Genomic DNA, 15,623 nt, shown 5'->3' on the forward strand with positions numbered 1-15,623 from the left:
TCTCCGGCTTCGGTATTATAGAAAGTGAGTGGAAATCTCTGTTCCGTTTCAGATTCTTTACCTTTCTGTGAGATTGAACTTGTTCATAGCCTAGGTTTGGTTAATCGAGTGGGCAAATGAGAAAAATAGTATTTTCATGTTTCAAAATTAGAAAAATCTAGGATTTCGGTTTCAAATCTATTACAAATTCATGTTTTATGTTAACCGGGGACACAAAAATTGAAAAATATGAAAATGAACATGTATTGTGAGCTTATTTCAGGGCAATACATGTCTATTGTCCCAAAACAGAAGCTTCTATTGGGGACCAATACATGTCTATTGGTCCCCAATACAGGCTTCTGTTTCGGGGCAATAGATGTCTATTGGGGCAATAGACGTCTGTTTTGGTCCCCAATACAGGCTTCTGTTGTTGGCCAATAGATGTATATTGCCCCGAAAGAACCTTCTGTTTCGGGACAATAGATGTCTACTAGGGCAATAGACGTCTATTGGTCCCCAATACAGGCTTCTGTTGTTGGCCAATAGATGTATATTGCCCCGAAAGAACCTTCTGTTTCGGGACAATAGATGTCTACTAGGGCAATAGACGTCTGTTTTGGTCCCCAATACAGGCTTCTGTTGTTGGCCAATAGATGTATATTGCCCCGAAAGAACCTTCTGTTTCGGGACAATAGATGTCTACTAGGGCAATAGACGTCTATTGGTCCCCAATACAGGCTTCTGTTGTTGGCCAATAGATGTATATTGCCCTGAAAGAACCTTCTGTTTCGGGACAATAGATGTCTACTATGGCAATAGACGTCTGTTTTGGTCCCCAATACAGGCTTCTGTTGTTGGCCAATAGATGTATATTGCCCTGAAAGAACCTTCTGTTTCGGGACAATAGATGTCTACTAGGGCAATAGACGTCTATTATGCCAAAACAGATGCCTCTATTCTCCAATAGAAGCTTCTGTTGGAGATTATATATCTCTATTGGGGACCAATACATGTCTATTGGTCCCCAATAGAGGCTATTGTTTTGGGATAATAGATGTTTAATGGGGTTCAGTAATTGAATGTGGATGTGCAATAATGAATTGTTCTTCTTTCCTTTATTAGTAGAATGCCAAGAACCAAACGACCACAATTCAACTGCATCTTTGAAGAAAATATGGACGAAACACAAAGATCAGAAGAACAAACACTTCGGCAAAGGATGGAAGTGATAAAGTCTAGGAAGTCATCACGAAGAAAAGAAGAAACTTCTAGTAATGACGAAGAAGTAGAAGAAGAAGAGGAGGAGGAAGAGGAGGAGGAGGATGATGACCGAGAAACAACACAAAGGTTTTATGTGCAGACAAGGAGTCTAAGGAGCAAAAAGAAACAAGAGTATGATGAAGACGAGGCCGAACAGCCAACGAAAAAGAAGATCAAACGGGAAAAGTCAAACACGAAAGAGGAAAAGACAAAGAAAGGGGAAAGGAGGAACACAAAGACAACAGAAAAGGCAAAGATCCAGTGGAAGCAACAGAAATGCACTCTAAGTGCTTTCTGGAGATTGATTGACACATATAGAGAGAAAATACCTAAAGGGGCTTGGGATATTTTGAGTACTACTGTATTTTGGGGGATGATCAGACCATTCTATGAGAAGAAGCTTACAGAAACTCAGCTCCACAAACATGAGGCCGACTTGGAGATTATACTGAAGTACTTTGATGTTAAAAAAGCCAAGTTTGTGTTTGGGGAGACAGAAATGGAAATAACATTGCAGGACATAAATGAATTGTTTGACCTGCCAACAACTGGTATTGAATGGGACCTGAGCAAGAAGGTGCTCAAGGAGGAACGGAAGGCATCTTCGATATTTGACGTCAACATGAGGAAAGAAACAGTAATAAAACCTGATCTGGAAAACAAACTCAGCAAGGAGCTCGGCAAGAAGAAGAACGCTGATCCTAAGATAATTGCGGCACTGCTTATCATGTACCTCTTCAATGCATTCTTCTTCAGCAGGACATCGACAACCTTGACATGGGACCTCATCAACGCTTGTGAAGACATAGATAACATAAACAGTTTCAATTGGGCCAAGATGGTACTAGATTTTCTGCTGGATGGCCTTCAGAGGTACCGAAAAGATCATCCAACGACTCTTTCTGGCTGCATCATTCTCATATATGTAAGTACAATACTAATTTTCTGGTCTATTGCCCCCCAATACATGTCTACTGCCCCCCAATACAGGGGTTAATACGTGTCTATTGGGGGCAATAGACACGTATTGGTTGTCTGTTATTCATTTACTGACAAATATAATTTTGGTAACAGTACTGGTTCTTGGAGAAGACCAAGATCAGAAACTGGATTCCAGGAATGGAGGATGAGAAACCGAGATTTGTGAGGTGGTCGATAAAGGAGCTGTTCAACCTGCAGAAGCTCCATCAGAATCCAGACTGGCCAGAGGAGTTGATAAAAGAAGGGCCTTGGTTAGAACATTGCTACATCAACTTGTCGGATACGGAGGAGGAGCAAGAAACACCAAGTTTCAACAACTGGGTAAGTTAGCAATTATAGTGGAATTGAACAAATGGTCTATTGCGGGGCAATAGACATCTATTGGCCCCCATTACTGGGTTCATAAGGTGTCTATTGCGGGCCAATATACATCTATTGCCCCCCAATAGACATTAGTGGTTTTTTCTTATTTTTTTGATTCAAGTGTTGTTTCATTGGTTACAGGTTCCCCAAGCGAGCCAAGACGAGGAAGAGGAGACCATAAGGCTTACTGGTAACATGAAAGTTCTGCTAAAAGAAATGGATAGAGTGATTGAAGACAATGGTGAAAAACAGGAAATGGAGAAGCAAATGAAGAAACTATTGGAAGCAAATGAGGGGCTTGCAAACCATATTAGGGAGCTTTGGAAAAAGGTTACTGTTGCTGATGAGAAAATTGAGAGTATGGAGAAAAAAATGACTGAGGTGATGCAGGAAAACAGATCGCACCAGAACCACATAAAAGCTCTGAAGAAATGTTTGGCGAAAGGAACCAGCAGGAACCCTGACCTGAAAAGCAGTGAGCAACAAAATAATCAACAACAGATGGTGCAGGTGTCGACCGAGAAAGATCACAGGAGGGAATCTACGGGGAACTTTGCAGAATATGACACTCAAACACCAGTCAACGAAGAACCAAGGGCAGCAGATCCAATTAATGCATCTCCAATATCTTACAAGAGTCCAGAACGGGAAGTGATTGAGGATACACATTTGGTCACACTAAATGAGATGGAATCAGAAAAAATAGATCAACTTGTGTCGAAAATACTGGAAGCAGCTGAGACGGTTGAAATGCCTGAGGGAGGAACAGAAATGGCAGTACCATCGGTCCCCAGGGAGAAGAAAACGGTTGACATGCATTCAATCGAGAGGAATGTGAAAGTAAAAAAGAGAAAGGCAGCTGTGAAGGACAAGGACGATGACTTTGAGTATGACACACCGGAGATCCTGAAGACTTATGAAAAGAAAAGAAAGACTGCTGCACAGGAACAGCCAAAGCAGAAAAAGAAAGCACAACCGAAGCCGCCAACAAAAATTCAGAAAGGAAAAGAAGTGCAGCACCAAATACAAATAAAAGAGGTGAATTGTGAGAAGTACACATGGAAAACATTAAAGCCTGAACTAGCAAGACACTACCAGCAATTCTTTGAGATGGTGGATGACAATACGTGAGTGCATAGCATAACTTTCAAACCATGAATACTTCACAAACCCATATTAACTACATATTTTTCTGTTTACGCAGATATGTCTACTGGAGCAGTGAAAATGGAATACTAGGGGTAACCAGGGGAGACATGAAGATTATCGTAGAAGAGAAAGATCTGGATGTTAATGTAAGAAGCTTAACCTGTTTGTTTTTATGTGACCCAAATAGACGTATATTGCCCCCCAATAGACGTCTATTGGCCCCCAATATGGCTATTTTGGGGGGCAATAGGTAATGTTCTTCACATATATAATACTAACTAAAAATCAAATTGAACAATTGCAGGTGGTCAAGGCTTACACTGAAATATTGCAGAAGGAAATGAAAGAAACGAACACTCAGATTGGATTACTAAACATCGAAGCAGCGGTAAGCAACGAAACAAAACTAGCAGCTCGCGCTGCACCACATCCGAAAAACATATTTAAGTAAACAATTCAATGCTTTCATATGTGTTTACTCTTTGTGCAGTTTTACGCAGTTCAACACGAAAAGAAACTAGCGGATTTCAAAAAGAAGGCAAGAACATTCTCAAAGACGACTTCAAAGGCCACGATATTGAAATAGAGTTATTCCTGATCGAAGAACTGTGGAGTAAGTTCAGCTACCCCAAGGTGATTATCCCAATACACCATTACTACAGCCAGCACTACACACTGCTTGTCATCGACAATGAGAAAAAGCAGTTTGTTCACATGAACTCTATGCTGCCACAAAAGAAGGAATGGACAAAAGATAACCAATATTACAACAACGCAAACTGGGTGGTAAGTAACCATATCAAAAAAAATGTTTATTTTTCAAATGGTGGAATTTGGAAAGTTTGTTGATGCTTTATATATCTGCATTTAAACAGGTTAAGCACATAAGGAGGTTCATACACGACGTGAAGGTGACAGGGACAATATTTCCAGGTGACAGCCAGGATCAAGAGAACACAAGAGAGAAGTGCAAAGGTGAGGACAGTAAAGGAGAACTTGTCACTGAGGTTGAAGAAATGACACCAAGAGAGAAAGAGGTCAGAAGGTGGATCTTGGATAATCAAATCGGGGAAAATGACTATGAGCTTGTAGAAGACTTGAACTGCCCTCAGCAGAAATCCTGTTCGTAAGTGCCTCAAAATCCTTTACTCTTTATTTTTGATATAAAAGAAGACAGTTTAATTGATAAATTTGTGCAAATTGTCTGTCTATTGCCCCCCAATATGTGTCTATTGGGGGGCAATAGGAACTCTCTTTATGGATCTGTCCCTGAAATTCTTGCTTTACAGGGATGACTGTGGGCCATTTATGATCCATTTCATGGAAAGCATAGTTCACGGAGTGCAACCCAGCAAGAAGAAAGGCAATGACATGAGGAAAACAATTCTTGAGAGGTTTGCAAAGGAGGAAAGTGCTTGGAGCGTCGAAAAATACCTTGCTGAAACTGCAGATGCTGTAGGAGAGCCAAAAAAATAGAAAATGAATATTTTAAGTAGTTACTTTCTGTTGAACTTACTTTGATTTGGAATAATTTCGGATGATTTGACATCTTTTCAATTTAATTTCTGTCAACTTGAAAGAATTTATCTTCATTTACTATGGTTGTGCATAGGACACAGGTTGATATTCAAATTACAGGCCCCTATTACAAACATGATGCCTTGACTCCTTAGAAACCAGGTTGTATTGGGGGGCAATAGAGGTCTATTGGCCCCCAATAGAGCTTGGTTAGAGGGTTAGAAGTAACACAAATAGAATATCAAACTACATTTGAATGTGCAAGTGTTAAAAATTTCACAACTGTAAAACAACAACCCTCAAACATTCAGGTTCTATTGTGTGCCGAAAAGCTATATTGCACCCAAATAGACATTTAATGTAGGGTCACATCACAGTGGAAAAAATGAATCAATTTATCAGTCAGCAACAAAACTGAAGTACCAATCAATGTCAATAATCTTTGACACCAAAAAATGTTAAACTGACCCTGGATAAAATCATCTATTGCCCCCAATAGCCTATTACTGCCCCCCAATACAGCCGGTCAGAATGCTAAAACAATTGACAGCTTTACATTCAAATTCAAATAGGTTCAGTGCAGGTCTTCTTGTTATGCTGTCCCATTTTGCCACATCGGCCGCAACGAATGAGCTTCTTTTCACACTCTCCTCTAGACTTGAACCTCTTGAGCCTAGGCCTCCCGGGAGGCCTTTTTGCATTTGGAGGAAGTATGTAGTCATTACTTGCAGATTCCGAAGAAGCCATATCAACATTAGATATTGGATAAATTGGAAAATCATAACACTTCTTGTAATAATCAACATAAAAATACTTATCCATAAAAGCATAAACATCCAATGAGGCAGCTTGAATTGCAGCAAGACCGTGGCAGCAAGGGAAGCAGTTAATCTCCCATTTTTTACATGAGCACGAAGGAGTTCCAAGGTCCACAACATAAGAATACTTTGATCTAACCTCATAAACATTTGTATGGGAGTAATGCACATTGAAACGGCAAGCTTTCTCCATACCTTCTTTCAAACGACCCTCCATAACAGGAGTAAGTTGCGAGGTCCAAAGCTGTGCCTCGTCTCTCCTCTCGCCCATCATCTGCATCACCCTAATCTGAGTCTGATCAAGCATAGTGTACACTGGCATCTCCCGTTCAACAGCAAACCAAGCATTAAAAGATTCAGCTATACTATTAGCCATAATTCCATAACGGCATCCAGGGAAAAATGCACGGCACCAATTTTGAACAGGCAGATCAGCAAGAAACGGATCTATAATATCAGCACCACCAGCTTCTCTCAACTCTCTCAAATGAAAACGATATTCCTTTTCAGTGCATGAATATGCCAACTCAAAAAACTTCTTTTTAACATCATCTTTCAAAACAGAAGAGCCTTTACCGTTGTATTTAGTCATAAGGTTATGCACCAAGTGCTTGTAACAGAAAAGATGAGGATTACCAGGAAATATCTTGTCGAAAGCACTCAACAGTCCAACACCGCGATCACTAATAAAAGTGATCTTTCTACCTTGAGGTTCCAGCAAGTTCTTCAAGTGTTGGAAGAAAAAGGACCAATTAGCATCAGTCTCAGAATCACAGACACACATTGCAAGAGGAAAGAAACCTACAGAAAACAGGAAAAAAAAGTGAGTATATTGGGGGTCAATAGATGTCTATTGGGGGTCAATAGACGTCTATTGGGGGACAATACACGATTGCAGCGTGCCGCTGCACCGCCAGAGGGAGCGTGCCGCAACACATTTTCAACAAAAATACCAATAAAAAATCATAGACATGAGAAAAATACCATGATTTCCATTCTTTCCGGTTGCACAAAGTATCTGCCCCTTGTAGACACTCTTCCCAAAAGTCCCATCGACATACAAGATGGGAAGACAAAATTCAAAGCCACGAACACAGCCCGCATAAGCTAGGAAAAGCCTCTGGAACCGATTACTCGATGAATCAACTTCCAAAACAAAAGAAGATCCCGGGTTCGTCTCAAATACAGCTTCCCTATACCATGTTAACATGTTAAACGAATCAGCCTCAGAACCATAAATCATTTCCCTAGCCTTCTGCTTTGCTTTCCAAGCAACCTTGTATGATATATCAAACCCATAAGCTGACTTGAACTTGCTGATAATTTCCCTTTGCTTCAATGACAAGTTATAGCTAATGTCCTCTTCAATACATGACTTGACAATTTTCGATCCCAAAAGCTCATGTTTTTGTTTTCGAAGAACACCTTTGCAAGAGTGGACATTGTCCAACTCACCAATAATAAAGCAACCATTTGCAGGCAAAACATAACCATGGACATTCCACTCACATCCTTCGGTTCCCCAATTCGAACAAACTGCATGAATTCTGTCCCAGTCATTTCTAATAAATACAAAGCTGAACCCAACTTCAATAGCATACTTTCTGAGCTTGTCTCGAAACTCGGGGGAACCGCCACGAAATTTCTGCCCTACACATTGAATGTAACTAGCCCACTCATTTGACAAGTAAGACTTTTGAACTTCAGTCCTAAATGCCTCAGTGAGGTAATCATCTTCATCCACAATACCAGAGCAGCTATCTTCAAATGAAACAGAATCTTTTTTGCTGCAAATTACACTATTCTTCAACACCATAATATCAACACAATCCAACTTGTAAATCTTGGCACCGCTAAACAGCATCTTGAAATCATCATCATTGCGAAGAAAAAAAATAGCGCATCCAGGAAGCGAATAATGAAGCTCAATATCATCAGTTGCAGAAAACTTGAACCGTTCACAAATGTATTCAAACAAATGAGCATAGCTCATATATTGATTAATACAAAACATGAAACTTTGTCCAGAATGAGTGCACTTAACAGCTAAGGAAGCATCCATAGTCCTGTATATAAAAAAACAAAAATAATAAATAAAAAAAATAATAAATCAAACCACTATTGCCCCCCAATAGACACATACTGACCCCCAATAGATGGGACTCAGATAAAATGTCTTTTCAAAACCGAAACAAGTTACTAAACACGTACTACTGAACTTCAGTAACAACTAAGAGTATCAAAAAAGAAGAAAAGCAGCTTTTTCAATCCTCTATTGACCCCCAGTATGGGTCTACTGGGGGGCAATATACGGTTCAAAAGACCAAAATCATGTCAGAAGCTACCAAATCACATCATTATCAACACCGTGAACAACAATTCATCCAAAAAAAAAGAAGAAAAGCAGCTATGTAAACCAATATTGACTGGCAATAGACGATTAACAAATACCAGAATACATTGAACCGTTTCAAAACAGAATCACAACAAACTTACCACACCGAAACAGATTAAAACTTAGCACAACAAACTTATAAGCATGAAAAATAGCAAATCGAACCAAATTATAGATGAAATTCACGAAACACAGACCAAAATTAACGCAATAAGTCGGAAATAAAAAAAGTACAGGAAAACAAAACTCATATTCAAAAAATCAGCCTCAGACTCAATCGAGATGAATAGCAAACAAGGATACAAAAAAACAAAAAAAAATCGAAGAAACGGAATTGAAATCGTTTCAAACCGAGCTGCAGCATGGTTGAAATCCAAAGCGACATTGCTTCTTTCTCTCTCCATTGCGAGCTTCTCTCTCTATCGCACCAGAACCAGAGCTTCTCTCTCTATCGCACCAGAACCAGAGCTTCTCTCTCTAAGCAGAAGTTCTCTCTATTCGTTACCTCGGGATTTCAAACTGGGGCTGAAAGACTAGGTCGTTAACAAAAGGGTAAAAAGGTGAACAAAAATATATTAAAATAGAAATGTTGTGTAAAAAGAAATAGATCCTTAGAGTGTTTAGGGTAGAGGGGAATTAAAAAAAGTTGCTGGGGTAAGTGGGAACATTGACTATAAAATTAGGGTAAATGGACAAAAACCCTTTTTTTTTTCTAAAAAAAATAAAAACTATTCATACCTCTAAAATTAACATTTGAATCTTTTTATTCATTCAAGTAATAATTGACTTTGTCAACTCATGTGTATTACCAATAATGACACAAAAGAGGAAAATAGAAAGTCTCTACTTTCCTCTATGAGTAGTAGTAGTCTTCACGTAACTCTAAAATATACGTTGGTAAAAGGTTTTGACATTAAGTTCTTGAAAAATTCAATAAAAAATCTCCTCACCTGCTTCATTAGACTGGAGCGGGAGAGAAAGCTTTGGCGGTCAAGAAATTGGTCACCTCATTGAAATCATCCTCGAAGGATTTTACCTTACCGAGATACTCTTTGAAGAGTACTTTGTCGAGATCTTCCTTGATGAATTCTGATCTATCCTCGAAGGAATTTACCATATCAAGATCTTCCTTGATGGGCCCCTCGACAAGATATCTTTTTTTAGACGAGATATATACCCTCCTCGACAAGATACCTCCTTATTGAGTTTTTTTAAGGGGCCGTCACCACTTACGCAATTTTAGCCTAAAAATTGCCCACTTACTCCACCAAGAGTTATGGGGTTAAAATTTACCCAATCTAACTGTGTTTGACAGTATTGCCCTCATTTTAATTTATAAATTACACTCATATCTCTCTCTCTCTCATCCCTCCGATCTGCATGGTCCTCTCTCTCTCTCTCTGCCTCATATCTCTCTCTCTCTCTCATCCCTCCGATCAGCACGGTCCTCTCTCTCTCTCTCTCTGCCATGGCAGCTCCGGCGCCCCACCACCAGCTTCGGGCCAACACATCCATCAAGTCTCCACCGCCATCAGAGATGATCTCAACCGTCATGGGTCCCACCCCAAGCCAGCCCCAAGATCGGAGCACTACATTAGGATCCAAATTGAACCTCCGAGCGCCGTCGTCGCCCAAACCACCGATCCAACGCCCATTGCCACAACTCAGCCCCAACGGGGATCTGATTCCGATCCCAGCCCGATTCGACTCCGCTCCCCTTACACAACCACGCCCCGACCACTCCTTCCAACTGAGAAAGACGAACACGACCCGACTCCAGTCTCCAGGCCTGAGATAAGCCAATCATCGGCTAGTTCTCCAACCCAACCCGGTCGCATCTTCCAACCCAACCCAACCCAACCCGCCGCCCAATCCAGTCACGAACTCCAAACCGCCGCCGGGGAAGCACCGGCAAAAAAACCAGCTGGCCTCACACTCCGATGGGTGCCCAGAGCATTTTTATTTTTTGGTATACTTTGACCTCCAAGAATGAGGAAGGAAAAAAAAAAAGTGAACGTGTACAATTGAACATATAAATTGATCAATTGTGTCTGTAGTGTATTCATTTTGGTTTTGGGAGTTTATGCAATTCACTTGAGGGCAATAATATGATTATTGGAGGGCAATAATCAGATTACTGAGGGGCAATAAAATGTTTATTGGGGCAATAATAAAATTATTTATTTGGATAAACCTCCGAAAGCTTTCAAAATTCAAAACATCTTCATTTTTCACTAATTATTGATTCCCAATAACAAGTTTATTGGGGAGCAATAATATGTTTATTGGGGGGCAATAATATAATTATTGGGGGGCAATAATATGATTAATGGGTATTATTGGGGGGTAATAAAATCAGACGCCCGAATCTGGTCACCGGTCCGGTAGCCGGATTCGGGATTCCGGTCACCGGTAGTCGGATTCCCGTCACCGGAGTCCGCGGCCGGCCACTGGTCACCGGAGTCTAGCAAGGTCTCCGATCACTTCTCTCTCTAAGTGACAAATTAGGAGATGGAAAATTGTCCCAAAAATAAATAAAAATAAATAAAAAAATACGTAATTGGGTATTAGGGAAATAATCTCTTAGAGTGTTTGGGTAAGTGGGCAATTTTTAAGCTAAAATTGGGTAAATGATCATTTCCCCTTTTTAAAACTATTCACAAAAGCAGCATACAGAAAGACGACTACCACCTAGAGTTTTTTTTGTTTTTGTTTTTTTTTTCTTTGTATTATTTAAATGTAAAATAGGATTGCGAAATTCTAGTAAGAGCCTCCAGGTGTGGAATCCTCACACCCGGGTTTGAATCCCGCGGATACTTATTGGAGTTAAATCCCAATATATTCTTGGTGGCCAGGGGGAAGGAAGCGTTCTGACATGATCCCCCGGCACAAATTAGTCTATGAGCCTAGGAAGTCTTTGAGGAACCCTGTAATCTCGATAAAAAAAAAAAAATTTAAAAATTGAAGGAGGGCCAACTACCAATTTTGGAGTTTTTTTTTTTTTTTTTGAGTAAAATGAGGTCAGCCATTTATTGAAATTGAAATATTACGGCAAAACGATCTCAAAAGGCATCAATAAAGAAATAAAAGTGCGAAAGGAAAAGGATGCAAAAATTGCATCTAAAATACAAAGAATTGAAAATGCAAGAGCAGCAACGTCGAAACGCAGCTCTGATTTTACACTACGGATTGTAGCCGTGTAGTAAATTGAGTAGTCGATGGTTTTACTACCCATGAGTAGTAAATTGAGTAGTCGATGGTTTTACTACCCATGCAAGTCCAACGCACAACTTTACAAAAGCCAATTCAACGCACAACTTTACAAAAGCCAATTCAACGCAGAACATGGGGCAATCTTCCCCCTAAAGATCAAACTTGGCCAAGGTTTTCAGAACATGGCCATGTTGGCAGACGATCTTTCACAAATAAATACCAAATACTTGGGTCCCGAATTCAATACCAGTAATGCACAGGAATTCCAAGCCATTCTAACAAACAATCAGCCCACAAAAGATGATGGGTCGCGGTACAAGCCCAAAGTCCATCCGGATCCAAGATCTGAATCCATTTACAAAAATCACCCGGATCTCAGATCTAGATCCAAAACTGTGAAGGCCCAAAACCAATTGCTCTTGTCCACCCATTGTAGCTCAAGCCCAAGTCCAAAAAGTCAACTTGAGCCCAGAGTCCCACTAGGTCGTTCCCCAGTACCCAATTCATCTGGGCATTCGATCCTGCCGCCAGTGACACACCAAGTCTCCACCATGCCGCTAATTGATGGGCCAATGTCTGCCTCATAATGCTGACTTTGAAGATCGCCGGCTTCCCAGAAAAGGTCGCCACCAAGCATAGATCCACAAGTAGGATGAGACAACATTAGCCTCATGCAATCCGGCCGGAGGAAAGACCCCTTTCGCAACCACCATTTGACCACCGCGTGTCACGCCCCTGATTTTATACAAAATAAATCGATATATAACCCCATAATTATATATGCGTGAAATGTTCAGCCACCAATACAAAATACTTAGAAACTTATTCCCTTATAACCCAAGTACATATTGATGCCCTGAACCCACAAATTCTATATTGACTCGCCCCACAGAGTCACACAACACATGAGTTTACGAATTAAATTGACAACAACAAAATAAAACGTAAATACTCCTCAGAGCTCACTACAAACGGAAGTCTCTATAACGGTAAGGTCACAAAATTGACTTATTACCGTTAAGCTGCAAGCACGCTACCTCAGCATCAGCCACGATCAACCTGACCTGCAGAAATAACCCCTACACCGTTGGAATGGTGTACCGGGTTGCCACACAACAAACCCGGTAAGCTTTTGCAAGCCCGTATGAGTAACTCAAAACCACAAAGCAAAACACATTTCTCAAGTCACCCCAACCTAAACAACGATAAGCATACATCTCACACCTACAGCCATCTGCTTCACTCTTCCATCTCATGCTTACATAGGTCAACTCGTGACTAAACTACATGCTCAGATTCTCAACCTAGCATCTCATTACACAAATTCCCCATCAAACAAAACCTCCTTAGATAATGTTTGAAAAATCCCTTGACGCACAACGGTGAGTCACAAGAATCACACTCATTTCCTTCCCACCGGAAACCTTGTCATCAACATGACATCAAGGTGAAAACAATGAATCACCTTCATATCCTCACACAGAGCACAATCGTCACCACTATGGTTTTCAAGATAAATCAAACCATCAATCAATCAAATCAAGAAGAAAACAAGGCAATCACATTTCAAAACAAGCAAAACAAGTCATAGTAACCCCTGCATATAATTTAGTTCAGGAGGTCACACTAAGTCAAGCAATTCGAGTCATAGTAATCCTACACTCAGACGTCTGTAGGTAACCCCGACCATCACAGCAGTCCTCTCGATCTCTGTTAACTTAATAACAATTCAACTCCGTTACCGAGCTGTCATCACACTGATCATCACACAGATTTCATCGATCATCACACAGATTGCCATCATCCTACTGATCATCACACAGATAGCGATTATCTAACTAATCATCACACAGATATCGCCAGTCATCACATAGATAGCGATCATCTAACTAATCATCACACAGATATCGCCAGTCATCACACAGATAGCGATCCTCCCACATATTCATCACACAGATATCGCCGGTCATCACATAGATAGCGATCATCACATAGATTCATTGCTAGTCATCACACAGATAGCAATCATCGCACATATTCATCACACAGATATCGTCGGTCATCACATAGATAGCGATCATCACATAGATTCATTGCTAGTCATCACACAGATAGCAATCCTCCCACATATTCATCACACAGATATCGCCGGTCATCACATAGATAGCGATCATCACATAGATTCATTGCTAGTCATCACACAGATAGCAATCATCGCACATATTCATCACACAGATATTTCTACACAAGCTTTACATGACAATCATCACAAAGATTCATCAAACTAATGTCATCGATTCATCACATAGATATTCCTACACAAGCCACGTAGATATTTCTACACAAGCTTTACATGACAATCATCACAAAGATACATCACAAAGCCACTAATACATGAATATATATGTATATATATACATCCCATAATATATATATATACACACATAGTCATCCATCCACACAGAAAAGCCACTAATACCAACTATAGTCACAGTTAATCTCATAACTCCAAGACAATATGGTAAACCCGTTCGTGAATGAACATCGTGAGATTACTCACCTCGAAACTCCTGCTGCGTCTTCAATTCAAGACAAGGCAGCCAATCCACAAAATAGCCGTCCAAGGAGTACTACGTCACGTACCTAAGGAATTACAGCTCTCATTCAGTCAACGAATCACAAGGGATAACGTTCGAAACCCTAAATCGAACCAAAATTCCCAAGGTGACGCCAAATGAGGCGAAACCACATCCGAGACCTCCCAAATTCCTCGGAATACGTCCACGATCGATGTGACCAAACCACAAGTCGATCGGACGCTCAAATCCTCAAGGATCGAATAAATCGATCGGTATGAAATTGCAAAAATCATAACAATTCCATACGAATTCCAAAATTTGCATATTATATATCGAAACGCTCGTATCAACGAGTAGAACATATATAATACCAAAACCAATTCCTTAAGTGGCCGGAACACCGCCGGAACGCCACCACAGACGGTGGTGCACCGCCGCCGGCCAAAAACTCAATATTTCACAAAACTCCCAACATCAAAAAGCTTCATCTAAGCATGCTTGTGAACTTTCATAACTGGATCGAAGTCAGAAAACAAGCTTAAGGGATCGAAAACTACCTCACAAGCCGTGAACAGTAATCCAATCCGAGTTGATCGAAGTTTCACGTGAATCGATCCAAACAACCACCAAGGATCGATCGGCGAAGCTATTCTGAGCTCAACCAAGGAATCGTTGAAGCCATGAAGTCGCCGGAGTTGTGTTTTCCGGCCGGGTCCGAAAACACCAACCTGCACCGCCTTCTACCGCCGCTACCACCGAGAATCGGTGCTAGAGGACACCACAGGGACGACCAGACGGAGGAGACGATCCTATCTGGAAAGTTTCGTCGCCGGAGACCGCCGCAGTTGGCCGGAAAAGTCGGGTCGGATCGACCGGGTCCGGGTCGGGTCAGTCGGATTATTTCGATTCTGAAGGTAGCAACCGAGAGAGAAGAGAGAGAGAAAGTAACTTCCGAAAATGGAAGAAATGAAAATAGTAAGTTTCCAACTTGGGAAACTTCTATTTATACTAAAATGGAAATTCCTTCCAATGGCCATAACTTTCTCATACGAACTCCGATTCTCGCGTTCCGCATGTCCACGAACTCGTATCGATGCGCTCTACAACTTTCGTGAAGGAAGTTTTTGGAGAATCTCAACGTATCAAAAGTCAACCTTGAAACCCCCCTAATTCCACACTTTACGAATAAAAATTCGTCCAAAACACTTCCGCTCCGTCCACGAGCCACGAAACCGTCCGATACCCATAATTTAAATTCCGGAAAATCCTCGGAAAATAAATACGAATTTCTGGGGCATCACACCGCGTCAGCAGCACCGTTGAAAAGATGCAGCCTGCAGAGATCACTATGGCTTCTACCGAATC

The 15,623-nt window shown here is 40.8% G+C and overlaps 2 protein-coding genes across 2 annotated transcripts; one reads left to right on the forward strand and one right to left on the reverse strand.

The window, feature by feature from the left end:
* Positions 1–1,293: 1,293 nt before the first annotated feature.
* Positions 1,294–5,317, forward strand: LOC121052846. The gene is made up of 8 exons (XM_040518745.1): positions 1,294–2,167; positions 2,317–2,544; positions 2,728–3,713; positions 3,791–3,881; positions 4,040–4,123; positions 4,226–4,273; positions 4,611–4,861; positions 5,025–5,317. Exons 1-8 carry the CDS (start codon positions 1,616–1,618, stop codon positions 5,209–5,211), a joined length of 2,427 nt encoding a protein of 808 aa, XP_040374679.1. The 5' UTR covers positions 1,294–1,615; the 3' UTR covers positions 5,212–5,317.
* A 500-nt stretch (positions 5,318–5,817) lies between these two features.
* LOC112199257 lies at positions 5,818–8,133 on the reverse strand. The gene is made up of 2 exons (XM_040518746.1): positions 7,056–8,133; positions 5,818–6,872 (listed from the first exon to the last, which is right to left on the reverse strand). The coding sequence occupies exons 1-2, from the start codon at positions 8,131–8,133 to the stop codon at positions 5,818–5,820; spliced, it is 2,133 nt and encodes a 710-aa protein (XP_040374680.1).
* Between the last annotated feature and the right edge of the window lie 7,490 nt (positions 8,134–15,623).

This window comes from Rosa chinensis, chromosome 4 (genome assembly GCF_002994745.2).
Source record: "Rosa chinensis cultivar Old Blush chromosome 4, RchiOBHm-V2, whole genome shotgun sequence".
NCBI lineage: Eukaryota > Viridiplantae > Streptophyta > Magnoliopsida > Rosales > Rosaceae > Rosa > Rosa chinensis.

What these genes read in the sequence shown, in the direction of transcription:
- LOC121052846 (XM_040518745.1), top strand. Translation starts at nt 1,616, where the DNA reads ATGATCAGACCATTCTATGAGAAGAAGCTTACAGAAACTCAGCTCCAC. An exon ending in TAGCGGATTTCAAAAAGAAG is followed by an intron (nt 4,274 to 4,610) that starts GCAAGAACATTC and finishes GCATTTAAACAG; the next exon opens with GTTAAGCACATAAGGAGGTT. An exon ending in CCTCAGCAGAAATCCTGTTC is followed by an intron (nt 4,862 to 5,024) that starts GTAAGTGCCTCA and finishes CTTGCTTTACAG; the next exon opens with GGATGACTGTGGGCCATTTA.
- LOC112199257 (XM_040518746.1), bottom strand. Translation starts at nt 8,133, where the DNA reads ATGGATGCTTCCTTAGCTGTTAAGTGCACTCATTCTGGACAAAGTTTC. An exon ending in CGGAAAGAATGGAAATCATG is followed by an intron (nt 6,873 to 7,055) that starts GTATTTTTCTCA and finishes TGTTTTCTGTAG; the next exon opens with GTTTCTTTCCTCTTGCAATG.